Below are 17,037 nucleotides of genomic sequence, written 5' to 3'. Positions count from 1 at the left end.
ACGTCTACATTCTTCCAGCTGTGTTCTACATAATTGATGAAACAATCGGTGGGAACATCGCGCTGCATTATGCAAGGAAACGAGTGATGATTAAAGGGTAAAGCGATTAAAAAGTAAAATCAGCGCAATTTTCACGTCAATCTTTCTTTTGCAATTTTGCTACTTTATTAACTTTCTGCAGCGAATGCACGCGCGCGGTATGATCAAAAAGCGATCCATTAATTTGCAATGCATACATATGCAAATTTTTGGACGTCACAGCAACGCACATGTAAAGCTGAAAAATTAACTATCTATGCATTTTTCATAAATCTTGGTAAATCTGACTAGTTAGTGTTTAAAAAGTACAATCATAAATTTTTATTTTTACACGCCTAAAAAATATATAATATATAATTTTTTAAATATTTTTCATATGAGCCCATGTTTCAATACTCATCGTATACAGTTCAAAAGTTAACTGTATTATTAATTCGCGAAAAGCAATTAACTCGACTTTTATCATACTCGATTAAGCGCGTTTTCGCCGACCAAGATTACGCTTTAATTCGCATTCGCCGGAATTTTTCTCGGCGAATAAGCGATTATTCTACGACAGAATTGGCCTTCTTTTTTGATTAGAAAAAAAAAGCGCTCATGCGGATAAGAATTAATTGAACATGAATAAAACGTAAATTATACAACGCGGCGCGTAGCGACGACGATCGCTCTCGATTGCGTTATTCGATACGAAATCGCGGAGCAACACGTTGTATTGCGGTCCAATCACGATATTTGCACTTTCTCCTCAACGCATGCCGTTATCCTTCGGTGGGATTCCGATAATCACCGGTAAAGAGATGTCCAGCTAACGGTCCAGACACTTTATTGTCTCGCAAATAATTCTACAGATATTTTCTACATAAATTAAAGATAATAAGACTGTAAGTTATTATATTTTATGTTACAACTTTTCCTATAATTAGTTCATAAAACTCTCGATTTTCAATGTTAATTCAAAAAGAATTTTCCCAATTCATACTAAAAAAATCATTGTTCTGATTTATCTGCGGTATTTTCTAATTTAAAAGACCGGTGTAACTTTTTTTTAATAATCTGCTTGAAAGAGAAAAAAAACATGTCTCCGCTTTCGTCTGGATCTCGAAGGCGCTTGTCAGAAGCCGACTGATCAAGAGCCAATTGGTAATTACGGCTTGGCAATCCATTCGAGCGGAAATTATGATATTGAACTCGCACTGTGGCATTGTGCAAGCTAACGCGAAAGAAAAGACTTCGGCGCAAAAATCTTCTAAGAAATCCATTTAACAATTAGTCCTTAATGCTCGCCTAAAGTAAGTCCTTACGTACCTAACCACTGTGCAATTAATAATATTATTAATATAATTTTGCACGTCAAGTTTTCTATTTATTTCAAATAAATTTCTAATATTAGAAATTTTATTACAGTAAAATATAGCATAATTCAACACAATTTTATCTTTAAATTCATAATTATAAATAATAAAGAGAGATCAAGTTTTTGAAATTTAGAGTATTTTTGACATTGCAATATATTGAAATATTTCAAATATGAAATACATCAAAAGACGAAAAACTGTCAGCCGATCATGATATATTCGCGTGAGATGTCAAGTATGACACTTTAGGGGATATAACGAGCGGACTCGTAAACACGTTTGTATCACAGGCAGACCTTCAATTTATAAACATAGAACGAAACCGCAAATATGTGACTACCGTTTTTAGCACCGAAGATGTGTCCCTCGTACAACAGGTTGGTAGCCGCCCACGCGTTTTATCTAGCGACTACATTTATAGCTCTCGAACTCACGATCCGTGCCATTCAGTAATTTATAAATTGCTTCTCGAGTAAATGTCAAATTTCACTATGATTGATTAACTGGAACCGTGACTAAAAATGTCATTGCAATAAAATTTACATGAAATTTAATTGCGTTTTTGGAACCTAATCCGCAAAAAATTTCAATAGCATTAAGCTCAATAATTCGCAATTCAAGGGCTAGCAATGCCTCGATATTTTCGTTGAGAAAAAAAATGAGCTGGATGGCGCATCTACCTTGGTGTTGAAGATCCGCGTCTTCTTGCCGTCCATCTGCACGATCAGCTTCTCGTTCATCGCCACCTCCCTGCAAAGAGACAATAGTATGCCGTTATATCCGGTGTAACAAGCTCTTCCGACGTTTACGGAACGGTTCGTGATTCGCATACTTTCAGACCGAATTTGGAATCGGCCGAGATGCGCGCGCGACGTCGTTCATCGGCCGCACACCAGTCGATACCACGATGACATAATTGTGTCGTGTGCTGTCAATAACATCTATTCAATATAGGGAGGTGGTTTGGTGTCACTGACACTTCTCTGACTTTTGTATGGGTGACGAAATAATTGAATTCAATTGGATTGTTTTCGAATTGAAAAAAACATTGTTGCAAAATTCTCTCTCCTCGCTAATCGCAAAAAATATTCGATATTATTAATGCAAAAAATAATATTATTATTAGTGTAAAACATTTTATGATATCAATCTTCCCAGACGGACGATATGACAAGATTGTCACGTGTATTATTTAAATTCAGTATTACTTCGAAAAGGATTAAGCTAACGTCTTTTCTCAACATTATCGTAATAAAGTTCTCTGAAATGAGTGAACGTTTATGTCTCCGATAATATATTGCCGATTATTTTTGCGTGCAATTTTTCTTTTAATGCGTAATTGAAAGTTTTGAAAATAGTTAAAGTTCAAAATTAGCTCTTCAAGTTCTTCTGACAATCTTGTATTTTAAATTTTATAAGTAACTAAAATAAAATTTCAATAGAAAATTACTATACGACAAAATTTATGAGAACATTTTTTACAAACAAAAACTTTCCTGTCAGTAAAAATTGTCTCAGAGAAGTTTCAGAAAATTATTTTGCTTCGCGTATTGAATTCCAATTGTCTCTATTCTCGATTCTTCAGGGACAGCGATCGTGCAAGGAATAAGAGTGGGCAGATCGAATCATCCGTACAATGATTAATCCATTGTTGACGATGACTTGGGTGCTATAGTATCGCGTACGCGTACGGCAACATTCTTAACACTTGACCATATACATATATTGCACAATAATTTTTGCCAATGATCGATACGCCGTAACAGATCGAGAAACAACATCGTCGACGAGAGATGTTATTGACCGCAAAATTGCGTAATGCGGGTATCGATTGACAGCAATCTAAACAACGTGAAAATCTAGAATACATCAAAGGACGCTCCCAGGAACGAGAAGTTGAAACATTCTTTAGACATTACCAAGCCGTTAACTTCGCGGCGAATTCAGCTGGTGCAACGATGCGCATTGATGCGCCCTAAATGCACTCGTCTACGAATGATGTGAAAAGATGTATGCCAACACATTGTTTGCGGAACTCATTCTTGGAATTTCAGAAATCAACACGTTCAATATGCTACGTTTACTGTTCCTGAATTTTGTGTACCTCAATCCTTTGCAGTTCGAATTAATTTTGACAAATGAACTAATTAAATATTTCATACTTATTTTAAGAACGTTAGATAGATGTAATGACCAATTTTTGAATGCATTTATCTAAATTGTGAGAAAAATTATATAGAAATTTATAGAAATATATGAATAGTATACAGATGATAAACAATTTCGAAAAATATATTTTGCTAATAACGCCTCAAATATTTTTGAAAAATTATGTGTATAATTGAAGCAAAGTATTATTCTCAATATAAAACTCTGCGAAGGATTGATGTGTATTATAGTGTGCATCTTGCCGAATTCACTGTTAGACCCGCGTTATTCGCAAAGAATAATTTCATCGTTGCGACGATCTCACTGCGGACATTCCAACACTGAATTGTCGGAGCAAACGGTGAGAGCAACGACTGGCTCTAAGCGCCAATTCTTTTTGTTTCACTTCACAGCACGATAATGAAAACCACGAAAAGTTCTTTCGTTACGCTCAATCGCACAATATCACACGCACCTCTTGTTGAAGGGTCGAACCCTCACGGCCACCTTCACCGAAGCCATAGTCTCGCAAGGAGGAGCGCATCGGGCTAACGAGACTGCGGGAGAATGCGAGGAGGCGGTTACTGCCACACCGTCTCCTGAAACTTGCGAGACACGAAAGCAAAAGGCACACACGCCTTCGACACTACGCGCAACACGCGTGCAGCGTCACGACGACGCCACGGCGTCGCGTGTGCCTGTGGAAGACGCTACTAGCGTCCTCGTCGATTCTCGAGTGCTACTGTAATGCGTCGATTCAAACGTTCTTTGTGAGAAACCGTGACTCACGAATACATATAGGCCACAGTGTTTTACAGTGGCGCCTTCTCTCGATGATTCTATAAAGTTCAAAATAAATGCGCGTGCGCGAAATAAGCGAGTTGCCCAGTGGTTATTAAAAATTCCCTCTCCTTCTCTCTATCTTCATTTTTTTAGCTTATTACATTTTAAAAATTAAAAGAATATAGAATATGCATAGAAAAATTTTACCGAATCTTGTAAACATTACAACATTACAAATGAACAATAAATATGAAGGCAAATTACATAAACAATAAGATAATTACTTCTATAATAAAGTTGCAATAAATTAGAGAGATAAGTTTTAACAGCTGATTGCTCCAAGTGCAAATTGCTTGCTTGCTACATCATTGACGGCGCCAAAATTAAATAGTATTGATATTTTTGTTAACAATTTATTATCTTTTACTTTCTGTATAACATAAGTAATATACTATATATACTATTTTGTTCTTATAACAATAACCCATATCAAAACCCAATAATCCATATTAAAACCATATCAAAAATAACAATAGAGTATACAAATAATGATAATAATAATGTAAGTATTTTTGTGTAATTTTGGATATTTTACTTATCCATTATAATATATAATGCATATAAAATATAAATTGCCGTATATCCATGTTAATTTAACTTAACCGTTTACTGTCATTCATTATTATTTTTATATTGTTACGTAATAATTTTAAATTGTCATTTTTATGACAATACATATATATATATAATTAGATGCAATCAAGAAATGTAGCATTAATATCTGAAATGCAACATCAATATTTGGAATGTTCGTTGATGAGATCGCCAACAATGTGTCCCATAGCTACGCTATCTTTTAGCACAAAAGCATGTTGAAAACCATGTTGGCATAATTGAGCATTTAAATTAGGGTATTTAGATATCATATTTTCATAGATTTTCTTTGGAGCCCAGCCATCAGTAGCACCATAATAAAACCAAAGTTTGTCAGAATTTTTTGATATGATTTCATGATCAACTTCTCTCACACATTTCATTTCATCTTTTCCAAGATAGATTACTCTGCGAAAGACTTTTAGATTTAGCATTTCCTGTATTGCCGTGACAGATTTAACTTGAAAGCCAGAAAGTAGACCAAAGATACGTATCATTAACACTTGCAGAGATGATGGAAACACTGTTGTGAATATCCAAGATAGAAAGATCAACACTGGTGCAATACGTAATGTCTAAGAAAAAAAAATTATTAATACTTGTAATTTACCTGTACATATATATAATAAATATTATAGTTAAAGATACACAAACTTACAAAGTTATTGAAGAATCTTCCATTAGGAGTATCTGCCATATTTTCTATTACGGGAAATAAAAGATAACACTTTTTTATTCTTTTATTGATATCATTGTTTTTCAATAAATTGAGCACCATCCAGGCACCTATGGAATGTCCAATAAGATGTAGTTGAGCATCCTCTGGAACATACTTCTTTATAAATTCCACCTGCAAATATAATGATATATTAGTAAATAGTAATGAGAAATAATTGTGTGAAGATGTGTACACAGTTACCTTTTGTTGAATCTGTGCTGTCAAACCGTAGTATTCTGTCCATTTTTCGTCGCTGGGGATAGCAATGTCCAGATTGTTTGGCGGTTGGGCATGTCCAGCGTGTCCGATGAGCCATACGGGTATGTCCGACGTTAATCTCAAACTGAGCGTTTTCATGAAATCCCCATAGAATCGTGGAACACTCGGATTTCCCGGAAGCACTAATATCATATGCTTGCTGGAATGAGGTAATGGACTTTCCTCTATCCAACGGCCTTCTGTTATCACCTCAGTCTGCACTTGATTACAAGTTATTATAGCTCGTCGCATTTTCCACTTTGGTTCGTATAACACTAAATTTTCTATATATCTGTAAAATTTAAATCAATAGTTTTTACTTGTCGTGTTGATCGTTGAAGGTGAAAATGCACACTGATTGTGAAAAGAGGAAAGATATATAATGAAATGCAAGCTGTAAAGCTCTTGCCAATTTATTGAGAACTGGTTTGCCACTGAATAACGGTGATTGGTTAAAATAGCAGAAGGGGAACGCCATAGAATATGTTCACCATATAAATAGAAAGACTATTCGCCGGCTTCGCTGCCCACTGATCCTTCCGTCAGCTATCTTCACCTTCAATGATCAACACTTCAGGCTGAATTTCATTAAACACATGTAACAGTTACCAAAAAAAAAAAATAAAATGCAGGAAGTATTTCGTAAGCCGAAATACCTCAGTTGGGAGAGCGTTAAGGTGTGTCTTCATGATGTGTCAATGACCGAGAAACAGTTTGCGAAAAGTTCGCGAACCGTGTTGACGAACTGTTCGCAAACTGATCACAAACATTAGGTCTGTTTTTATAGCTGAATTGGCTGCACTAGTTCAGAGTTTATCTTTTCTCCTCCACCTTGGAAGAAGAAAGATAAACTTTGAACTAGTGCAGCCAGTTCAGCTATGAAGAACAAACATAAGGTCTGTTTTTTATAGCTGAACTAGTACAGCCAGTTCAGCTATAAAGAACAAACCTCTATTATTTGAACAGTTCGCGAACAGTTCGTGGAAAAAGTTTGCGATCAGTTTACGAACACATGAAAAAAATTGAACGTACTGTCCACACCAATGTTTCACGTTTTTAGAGAACCAGTTCGTCGAATGTTCGCCATCGTTCCATCGCTTGACGCACAGCGAAAATTTTTAAACGTATATTAATATAATTATTGTAAAAAGTTACAAAAAAATGAGTGCTCAAGATCAGTTATTACTATCTGCAAGTTTTGTTGTAATGCATATACTGGCAAAAAGAGATACAAACGACACTATTGAAAATGATTTCAAAACAGAAATAGTGGTTCAACATTTCTGGCCGATTTAAAAATGGAGGATTCAATCGGTATCAAAAATTTTTGTCGAGTGTCAGTTACTGAATTTGAATATTTTAATTTGAATATTATTGCTAATTCACTAATCGCCAAAGATACGTCTACACCGATATGTTTGGTTCGTTGATTTTTCGCGAACTGCTCGCAAACAGCAACCAAACAAATGAAAAAAATATTAATTGATCTACTGTTAACGAACGAAGCTTGCGAGCTGCTCGCGAACAGACGTCCACATAAAAAAGACAACAGTTCGCGATTACACACACAACACCTTTAGACTGAAGATCTAAATGTCCCCGGTTCAATCCCGGGTTTCGGAAAAGTTGTCTTTTTTATTTGTAAGATTTGTGATAAAATACAATAAATTATACAATAAAATTATTATAATTAAATTTTTATTATTAAAAATTACAATATACCGTATTGTCATATTTCTATTATTATGTACAAATATGAAAATCATTTCATATCTATAATACTTCCATATCTGGAAATCACGTGTTCTCTGTTACAATTATTTGCTATAATTTCAATATTGTATTTTAACTCTTTAATATTGTTTTTAAAATAAAGTTTAATAATTTTTGAAACTTGTGTGTTCTTATAATAATTTGTTCGATAAGATATTGAACGAAGAATTCTGTCAGAGATCCTTCGACTAAGAATGAAAACCTATTTCTCTTTAATTGCAACACACAATTGCGATTCTAATACAACAAAATATTATTAAGATGTTAACATTGCTGATTGATTGTAATGATGTACTAGAACATTTTAATTAACAATGATCGAATCATATAATGAGAGAAATATTAAAATATCGAAGATAAAATGTTTGAGGATTCTGCTGCTTATAAATGCAAAAATTCAACAATTTATGGCAAATTGTAAGATTTCAACATCTTGATACCTTGATTTTCTTGGATACAATCCATTAATTTTCCACTGAATACATTCATTATCTCACAGATATTATCAAAAAGTTGGCGTCAAGACGTTTTAAAAGGATACTGAAGAGTATTCGCGCAGATAGCAATAAAACGAACGTTAGCGACGAATTCTTATCAATATCGATACCATGATTGGCGCGGTACTGGCATTTTACCGGCGATCAAAACAGCATGGAGCAGAATAAAAGAAGAGCCCGTTATCGTGGCACGATCAAAACCACTTTCTATTACATCCGTACCAAAATCGTAAAAAACCTAAATAAAGAGCAAAAATAACAGAAGAAATAGCGCCCTCTTTTTCCATGAATGGACGAGCGGTGTTTCGCTTGAACGATACGCGGAAATCAATCTTATCAGCATCACTGTCGCTCCACGCTCAACCTTCCCATAAAACGTGCCCGCGTGCAAACGCGTCACCCATTGGCGTAATGATCACACACGAACATTTTACATAATGGCATTTAATTAAGTTGCGGCGCACACTAGTTTTACGTAATGATACAAACACGATAAGAAAAGATTGTTACTGTGATCGCATATTGTACTTTAAACAGTAACAGGATTGTTCGGTTTGTACTCTATGTTGCTTAGACAGCTCCTTTTTATTCCTTAGGAAAAGAATCGTAACGTTCGCTGGAAATGTTTAGAGCTCCTGCTGCATCATTACGCGCAGTCGTTCGAATTGCACCGTCAGCAAGAACGATCTTACGACAATGGTGTTCGACACGCGATCTCGCAACGTTTTATTTCCGATCCTGATTCACTATCGGCGCAACTGAACTAACTACAACGGGCTGTGCGAGTGCAAGATGATCGAATTAAACTTTCCATGTGCAAAAGAACGTTATCGCGAATATTTTTTCAACGCGTCTCAAGGTCGACTAATCTATGTTTAACTTCGGAAAATTTCGACCGAATAATTTTTTTCAATTTCGTTCCCTTTGAGATGGGAAAAATGGACACAAACCTCTTCCTGAGACGCATAATTGTTGTCTTTCGGGTCGAAGGACCAGTAGGAATGATCGAACGTGAAGTCTTTGTATTTTCCACGGTCGATATCTCTGCAGCTATCCGGTGTCTGTAAACAATAAAGTGACAACCGTTATTCCCGACAGCGTTGTTTCATTATCACTATACGTTAGTATTAAAGTTCAGTTATTATTAATCAAATTAAAGTCGAATGAATAGCAGTGGCTAATCTACCAGATAAATGGCAATCATGTTTAATACAAATAAATTGGACTATGCAAATTACATTAGATTATACTCACAATTGAATTGTATAAAATATTCCGAAACTCGTGAATGTCATTTGAATGACCAATTCTTTCTAATTTAGAAATGGATTTTTTTCTCAGCGAAAATGTCGAGGCATTGATATTATCGAGTTGTAGGCGATTGAAAAAGAACTCGTAAATTAATTTTTAGTGGGACAAATAAATTATATTCTCTAATTAATTTCTAGAAAATTTTATTTTTATCAAGTTTCAATTAAAATCTTACAATTGATTGATATATGTAAAGAATATTGAAAATTCAAAAGATGCAAAACTGTATAATTTGTGTTTAAATTTACTGTTTTTTAGCTACTCTCTTGACATTGTCTTTTTTTATTTTCATAAAGCTATCGACCGTCCTTTAAATCGTCTGACTTGCGATTATTTGCAAAATATGGTGAAACAGTAATCACGATGTGACGTCTACATTCTTCCAGCTGTGTTCTACATAATTGATGAAACAATCGGTGGGAACATCGCGCTGCATTATGCAAGGAAACGAGCGATGATTAAAGGGTAAAGCGATTAAAAAGTAAAATCAGCGCAATTTTCATGTCAATCTCTCTTTTGCGATTTCGCTACTTTGTTAACTTTCTGCAGCGAATGCACGCGCGCAGTATGATCGAAAAGCGATCCATTAATTTGCAATGCATACATATGCAAATTTTTGGACGTCACAGCAACGCACATGTAAAGCTGAAAAATTAACTATCTATGCATTTTTCATAAATCTTGGCAAATCTGACTGGTTAGTATTTAAAAAGTACAATAATGCATTTTTGCACGCCTAAAAAATATATAATATATAATTTTTTAAATATTTCTTATATGAGGCCATGTCTCAATATTCATCGTATACAGTTCAAAAGTTAATTGTATTATTAATTCGCGAAAAGCAATTAACTCGACTTTTATCATACTCGATTAAGCGCGTTTTCGCCAACTAAGATTGCGATTTAATTCGCATTCGCCAGAATTTTTCTCGGCAAATAAGCGAATTTTCTCCGACAGGATTGGCCTTCTTTTTTGATTAGAAAGAGAAAGCGCTTATGCGGATAAGGATTAATTGAACACGAATAAAATGTGGATTATTCAACGCGGCGCGCAGCGACGACGATCGCTCTCAATTGCGTTATTCGATGCGAAATCGCGGAGCAACACATTGTATTGCGGTCCAATCACAATATTTGCACTTTCTCCTCAACGCATGCCGTTATCCTTCAGTGGAATTCCGATAATCACCGGTAAAGAGATGTCCAGCTAACGGTTTAGACACTTTTTTGTCTCACAAATAATTCTACAGATATTTCCCACATAAATTAAAGATAATAAGAATGTAAGTCATTATATTTTATGTTACAACTTTTCCTATAATTAGTTCATAAAACTCTCGATTTTCAATAATAATTAAAAAAAAATTTTCCCAATTTATACTAAAAAAATCATTGTTCTGATTTATCTGCAATATTTTCTAATTTAAAAGACCGGTGTAACTTTTTTTTTTAATGATTTGCTTGAAAGGGAAAAAAAACATGTCTCCGCTTTCGTCTGGATCTCGAAGGCGCTTGTCAGAAGCCGACTGATCAAGAGCCAATTGGTAATTACGGCTTGGCAATCCATTCGAGCGGAAATTATGATATTGAACTCGCACTGTGACATTGTGCAAGCTAACGCGAAAGAAAAGACTTCGGCGCAGAAATCTTATAAGAAATCCATTTAACAATTAGTCCTTAATGCTCGCCTAAAGTAAGTCCTTACGTACCTAACCACTGTGCAATTAATAATATTATTAATATAATTTTGCACGTCAAGTTTTCTATTTATTTCAAATAAATTTCTAATATTAGAAATTTTATTGAAGTAAAATATAGCACAATTCGACACAATTTTATCTTTAAATTGATATTTATAAATAATAAACAGATCAAATTTTTGAAATTTAAAGTATTTTTGACATTGCAATATTGAAATACCATCAAAAGACGGAAAATTGTCAGCCGATCATGATATATCCGCGTGAAATGTCAAGTATGACACTTTAGGAGATATAACGAGCGGACTCGTAAACACGTTTGCATCACAGGCAGACCTTCAATTTATAAACATAGAACGGAACCGCAAATATGTGACTACCGTTTTTAGCACCGAAGATGTGTCCCTCGTACAACAGGTTGGTAGCCGCCCACGCGTTTTATCTAGCGACTACATTTATAGCTCTCGAACTCACGATCCGTGCCATTCAGTAATTTATAAATTGCACCTCGAGTAAATGTCAAATTTCACTATGATTGATTAACTGGAACCGTGACTAAAAATGTCATTGCAATAAAATTTACTTGAAATTTAATTGCGTTTTTGGAACATAATCCGCAAAAAATTTCAATAGCATTAAGCTCAATAATTCGCAATTCAAGGACTAGCAATGCCTCGATATTTTCGTTGAGAAAAAAATTGAGCAGGATGGCGCATCTACCTTGGTGTTGAAGATCCGCGTCCTCTTGCCGTCCATCTGCACGATCAGCTTCTCGTTCATCGCCACCTTCCTGCAAAGAGACAATAGTATGCCGTTATATCCGGTGTAACAAGCTCTTCCGACGTTTACGGAACGGTTCGTGATTCGCATACTTTCAGACCGAATTTGGAATCGGCCGAGATGCGCGCGCGACGTCGTTCATCGGCCGCACACCAGTCGATACCACGATGACATAATTGTGTCGTGTGCTGTCAATAACATCTATTCAATATAAGGAGGTGGTTTGGTGTCACTGACACTTCTCTGACTTTTGTATGGGTGACGAAATAATTAAATTCAATTGGATTGTTTTCGAATTGAAGAGAACATTGTTGCAAAATTCTCACTCCTCGCTAATCGCAAATAATATTCGATATCATTAATGCAAAAAATATTATTAGTGTAAAACATTTTATGATATCAATCTTCCCAGACGGACGATATGACAAGATTGTCACGTGTATTATTTAAATTTAAATTCAGCATTATTACTTCGAAAAGGATTAACCATAAGTTAAAATTAAGCTAACGTCTTTTCCCAATATTTTCGTAATAAAATTCTCTGAAATAAGTGATCATTTATGTCTCCGATAATATATTGCCGATTTTTGCGTGCAATTTTTCTTTTAAAGCGTAATTGAAAGTTTTGAGGATAATTAAAGTTCAAAATTGGCTCTTCAAATTCTTCTGAAAATCTTATATTTTAAATTTTATAAGTAATTAAAATAAAATTTCAATAGAAAATTAATATACGACAAAATTTATGAAAACATTTTTTACAAACAAAAACTTTTCTGTCAGCAAAATTGTCTCAGAAAAGGCCAGAAAATTATTTTACTTCACGTATTGAACTCCAATTTTCTCTATTCTCGATTCTTCAGGGACAGCGACGATCGTGCAAGAAATAAGAGTGGGCAGATCGAATCATCCGTACAATGATTAATCCATTGTTGACGATGACTTGGGTGCTATAGTATCGCGTACGCGCACGGCAACATTCTTCACACTTGACCATATACATATATTGCATAATAATTTTTGCCAATGATCGATATGCCGTAACAGATCGAGAAACAACATCGTCAACGAGAGATTGACCGCAAAATAATTGCGTAATGCGGATATCGATTAACAACGATCTAAACAACGTGAAAATCTAGAATACATCAAAGGACGCTTCAAGGAACGAGAAGTTGAAACATTCTTTAGACATCACCAAGCCGTTGACTTTGCGGCGAATTCAACTGGTGCAACGATGCGCATTGATGCGCTCTAAATACACCCGTCTACGAATAATGTGAAAAGATGTATGCCAACACATTGTTTGCGGAACTCATGCTTGGGATTGCAGAAATCAACACGTTCAATATGCTGCGTTTACTGTTCCTGAATTTTGTGTACCTCAATCCTTTGCAATCTGAATTAATTTTGACAAATAAACTAATTAAGAATTTCATCCTTATTTTAAGAACGTCAGATAGATTTAATGAGCAATTTTTATAAATTTATCTAAGTTGTGAAAAAAAATGGTATAAAAATTTATGGAAATATATGAATAGTATACAGATGATAAAGAATTTCAGAAAATATGTTTTGCTAATCATGCCTCAAATATTTTTGAAAAATTATGTGTAAAATCGACGCAAAGTATTATTCTCGATATGAAACTCTGTGAAGGATTAATGTGTATTATAGTGTGCATCCAGCCGAATCACTATTAGACCTGCGTGATTCGCAAAGAATAATTTCATTGTTGCGACGATCTCACTGTGGACATTCCAACACCGAATTGTCGGAGCAAACGGTGAGCGCAACGACTGGCTCTAAGCGCCAATTCTTTTTTTATCACTTCACAGCACGATGATGAAAATCACGGAAAGCTCTTTCGTTACGTTCAATCGCACAATATAACACGCACCTCTTGTTGAAAGGTCGAACTCTCCCGGTCACCTTCACCAAAGCCATATGGCCGGAGCACAGACTTTTGCATAAAGCATAACGCATAAGCATAAGGAAATTGATTGGTCCATTTCCTTATGCATTTGCTTATGCTTATATATAGACCAATCAATTTCCTTATGCTTATGCGTTATGCTTTATGTAAAAGTCTGTGCTCCGGCCTATAGTCTCGCAAGGAAGAGCGCATCGGGCTGACGAGACTGCAGAAGAATGCGAGGAGGCGGTTACTGCCACACCGCAGTGTTCCGATTAGGGACCGGTTTGTTTGCGCATGTGCGGCCATACGGCGTCAGTAAAGTGTCTCGTACATATAAAAAGTGACACCGTTACCCAGCTTCATTTAAAGTAATAAAAATTTTTTTAATGTATTAAAAAATAAATTATATATGCATATATATATATATGTACAAAAATACATTATATATATATAATTTAATTATTTTATAAATTTTAATTATAATAAATAAAAAAGCCTTACCTTATTTCTATTTTCCTAACCTTATTCTGTCAAAAGTCCTCCCGCGTAAAGTCCTGCACACGACGTGTGTCGGCACTGCATTTCCATCGCCGCGCAAGCGCAAAGCCACATATACGCTAAGCAACCGGTCCCTAATCGGAACACTGCACCGTCTCCTGAAACTTGCGAGACACGAAAACAAAAGGCACACACGACAATACGCGCAACACACGCTCAGCGTCACGACGACGCCACGGCATCGCGTGTGCCTGTGAAAGACGCTAGTGGCGTCCTCGTCGATTCTCGAGTGCTACTGTCATGCGTCGATTCAAACGTTCTCTGTGACAAACCGTGACTCACGAATATACATATAGGCCACAGTGTTTTACAGTGGCGCCTTCTCTCGATGATTCTATAAAGTTCAAAATAAATGCGCGTGCGCGAAATAAGCGAGTTGCCCAGTGTTGTTATTAAAAATTCCCTCTTCTTCTCTCTGTCTTCATTTTTTTAGCTCATTATTACATTTTTAAATTAAAAAAACATAGAATATGTATAGAAAAATTTTACTGAATCTTGTAAACATTACAACATTACAAATGAACAATAAATATGAAGGCAAATTATATAGAAAATAAGATAATTACTTCTATAATAAAGTTGCAATAAATTATAAAGATAAGTTTTAACAGCTGATTGCTCCAAGTGCAAGCTTGCTTGCTTGCTTGCTACATCATTGACGGCGCCAAAATTAAATAATATTGTTATTTTTGTAACAATTTATTACAAAATTATCTTTTACTTTTTATATAACATAAGTAATATACTATATATATTATTTTGCTCTTGTAACAATAACCCATATTGAACCCATATTAAAACCATATCAAAAATAACAATAAAGTATACAAATAATGATAATAATAATGTAAGTATTTTTGTGTAATTTTGGATATTTTACTTATCCATTATAATATATAATGCATATAAGATATAAATTGCCGTATATCCATGTTAATTTAACTTAATTGTTTACTGTCATTCATTATTATTTTTATATTGTTAAGTAATAGTTTTAAATTGTTATTTTTATGACAATATAACTTAGTAAAGAATATAGCATTATTAAATTTTATCTAAATTGTTTATGCAAAAATATAGAAATCTTGTGTATATATACTATATATATATAAAATTAAATGCAACAAAAGAATATAGCGTTAATACTTGAAATGCAACATCAATATTTCGTATCTTCGTTGATGAGATCGCCAACAATGTGTCCTATAGCTACATCATCTTTTAGCACAAAGGCATGTTGAAAACCATGTTGACATAATTGAGCATTTAAATTAGGGTGTTTAGATATCATATTTTCATAGAATTTCTTTGGAGTCCAGCCATCAGTAGCACCATAATAAAACCAAAGTTTGTCAGCATGTTTTGACATGATTTCATGATCAACTTCTCTCACAGATTTCATTTCATCTCTTCCAAGATAAATTACTCTGCGCAAGACTTTTGGATTTAGCATTTCCTTAATTGCCTTGACAGATTTAGCTTGAAAGCCATAAAATAGACCAAAGATACGTATCATTAATGCTTGCAGAGATGATGGAAACACAGTTGTAAATATCCAAGATAAAAAGATCAACGCTGGTGCAATACGTAATATCTAAGAAAAAAAAATAATTATTAATACTTGTAATTTATCTGTACATATGTATAATAAATATTATAGTTAAAGATACAGAAACTTACAAAGTTATTGAAGAATCTTCCATTAGGAGTATCTGCCATGTTTTCTATTGTGGGAAACAAAAGATAACACTTTCTTATTCTTTTATTGACATCATTGTTTTTCAATAAATTGAGCACCATCCAGGCACCAATGGAATGTCCAATAAGATGTAGGTGAGCATCCTCTGGAACATACTTTTTTATAAATTCCACCTGCAAATATATAATAATATATTATTAAATAGTATTAAGAAATAATTGTGTGAAGATGTGTACACAGTGACCTTGTGTTGAACCTGTGCTGTCAAACCGTAGCATTCTGTCCATTTTTCGTCGCTGGGCATAGCAATGTCCAGATTCTTTGGTGGTTGGACATGTCCAGCGTGTCCGATGAGCCATACGGGTACGTCCGATATTAACCTCAAACTGAGCGTTTTAATGAAATCCCCATAGAATCGTGGAACACCCGGATTTCCCGGAAGCACTAATACTATATGCTTGCTGGAATGAGGTAATGGACTTTCCTCTATCCAACGGCCTTCTGTCATCACCTCAGTCTGCACTTGATTACAAGTTATTATAGCTCGTCGCATTTTTCACTTTGGTTCGCGTAACACTAAATTTTCTAGATATCTGTCAAATCTAAATCAATAGTTTTTACTTGTCGTGTGATTGTTGAAGGTGAAGATGCACACTGATTGTGAAAAGAGAAAGGATAAATAATGAAATTCAAGGTATAATTAATATAACATCGTGGCAAACATATGTAACGGTTCCCAAAGAAAAATAAATTGAAGGAGATATTTCGTAAGCCGAAATAGCTCAGTTGGGAGAGCGTTAGACTGAAGATCTAAATGTCCCCGGTTCAATCCCGGGTTTCGGCA

General features: G+C 34.8%; 3 protein-coding genes and 1 non-coding gene across 8 annotated transcripts in view; 1 reads left to right on the top strand and 3 right to left on the bottom strand.

Moving 5' to 3' along the window:
* Klp98A (kinesin-like protein 98A) overlaps positions 1-14,586 on the bottom strand; it is a 25,139-nt gene extending 10,553 nt beyond the window's left edge. For 2 of the 4 annotated variants that reach the window (XM_067361134.1, XM_067361135.1), the window contains exons 1-2: positions 4,021-4,336; positions 2,078-2,147 (exon numbers count right to left, since the gene is read on the bottom strand). In XM_067361134.1, the coding sequence (XP_067217235.1) occupies positions 2,078-2,147; positions 4,021-4,067 (117 nt within the window). In that variant the 5' untranslated portion in view covers positions 4,068-4,336. Of the gene's footprint in view, positions 1-2,077; positions 2,148-4,020; positions 4,346-14,457 lie in introns of those variants that run through there. The other 2 variants (XM_067361133.1, XM_067361132.1) reach the window with 2 other exon arrangements.
* On the bottom strand, positions 4,728-6,250 carry sturkopf (lipid droplet associated hydrolase sturkopf). Its single transcript, XM_012379950.2, has 3 exons — positions 5,902-6,250; positions 5,641-5,832; positions 4,728-5,557 (listed from the first exon to the last, which is right to left on the bottom strand). Exons 1-3 carry the CDS (start codon positions 6,208-6,210, stop codon positions 5,123-5,125), a joined length of 936 nt encoding a protein of 311 aa, XP_012235373.1. The 5' UTR covers positions 6,211-6,250; the 3' UTR covers positions 4,728-5,122.
* LOC105679662 (kinesin-like protein Klp98A) lies at positions 6,257-16,975 on the bottom strand. Of its 2 annotated transcripts, XR_010891715.1 has the most exons (6): positions 16,438-16,975; positions 16,175-16,366; positions 14,438-16,088; positions 13,919-14,293; positions 11,962-12,031; positions 7,640-9,289 (listed from the first exon to the last, which is right to left on the bottom strand). XR_010891715.1 is itself a non-coding variant. In XM_067361243.1 (5 exons), exons 2-5 carry the CDS (start codon positions 14,008-14,010, stop codon positions 6,446-6,448), a joined length of 342 nt encoding a protein of 113 aa, XP_067217344.1. In that variant the 5' UTR covers positions 14,011-14,293; positions 14,438-14,579; the 3' UTR covers positions 6,257-6,445. The 2 variants fall into 2 exon arrangements, 1 of the variants encoding a protein (XP_067217344.1); XM_067361243.1 differs by lacking the exons at positions 16,175-16,366; positions 16,438-16,975 and adding an exon at positions 6,257-6,514 and having other exon boundaries at positions 9,179-9,289; positions 14,438-14,579.
* TRNAF-GAA (transfer RNA phenylalanine (anticodon GAA)) lies at positions 16,965-17,037 on the top strand. The gene has a single exon. It is a non-coding gene; the product is annotated as a tRNA-Phe (tRNA).

This window comes from Linepithema humile, chromosome 1 (genome assembly GCF_040581485.1).
Source record: "Linepithema humile isolate Giens D197 chromosome 1, Lhum_UNIL_v1.0, whole genome shotgun sequence".
NCBI classification, from domain to species: Eukaryota; Metazoa; Arthropoda; class Insecta; order Hymenoptera; family Formicidae; genus Linepithema; species Linepithema humile.
The sequence above is the reverse complement of the archived record's forward strand: the minus strand, read 5'-3'. Positions and strand labels throughout refer to the sequence as shown.

What these genes read in the sequence shown, in the direction of transcription:
- sturkopf (XM_012379950.2), bottom strand. Translation starts at nt 6,210, where the DNA reads ATGCGACGAGCTATAATAACTTGTAATCAAGTGCAGACTGAGGTGATA. An exon ending in CAGCACAGATTCAACAAAAG is followed by an intron (nt 5,833 to 5,901) that starts GTAACTGTGTAC and finishes TTATATTTGCAG; the next exon opens with GTGGAATTTATAAAGAAGTA. An exon ending in GAAGATTCTTCAATAACTTT is followed by an intron (nt 5,558 to 5,640) that starts GTAAGTTTGTGT and finishes TTTTTTTCTTAG; the next exon opens with ACATTACGTATTGCACCAGT.
- LOC105679662 (XM_067361243.1), bottom strand. Translation starts at nt 14,010, where the DNA reads ATGCTTATGCGTTATGCTTTATGCAAAAGTCTGTGCTCCGGCCATATG. An exon ending in GTTCGACCTTTCAACAAGAG is followed by an intron (nt 12,032 to 13,918) that starts GTGCGTGTTATA and finishes GTCTCTTTGCAG; the next exon opens with GAAGGTGGCGATGAACGAGA. An exon ending in CGCGGATCTTCAACACCAAG is followed by an intron (nt 9,290 to 11,961) that starts GTAGATGCGCCA and finishes TATTGTTTACAG; the next exon opens with ACACCGGATAGCTGCAGAGA.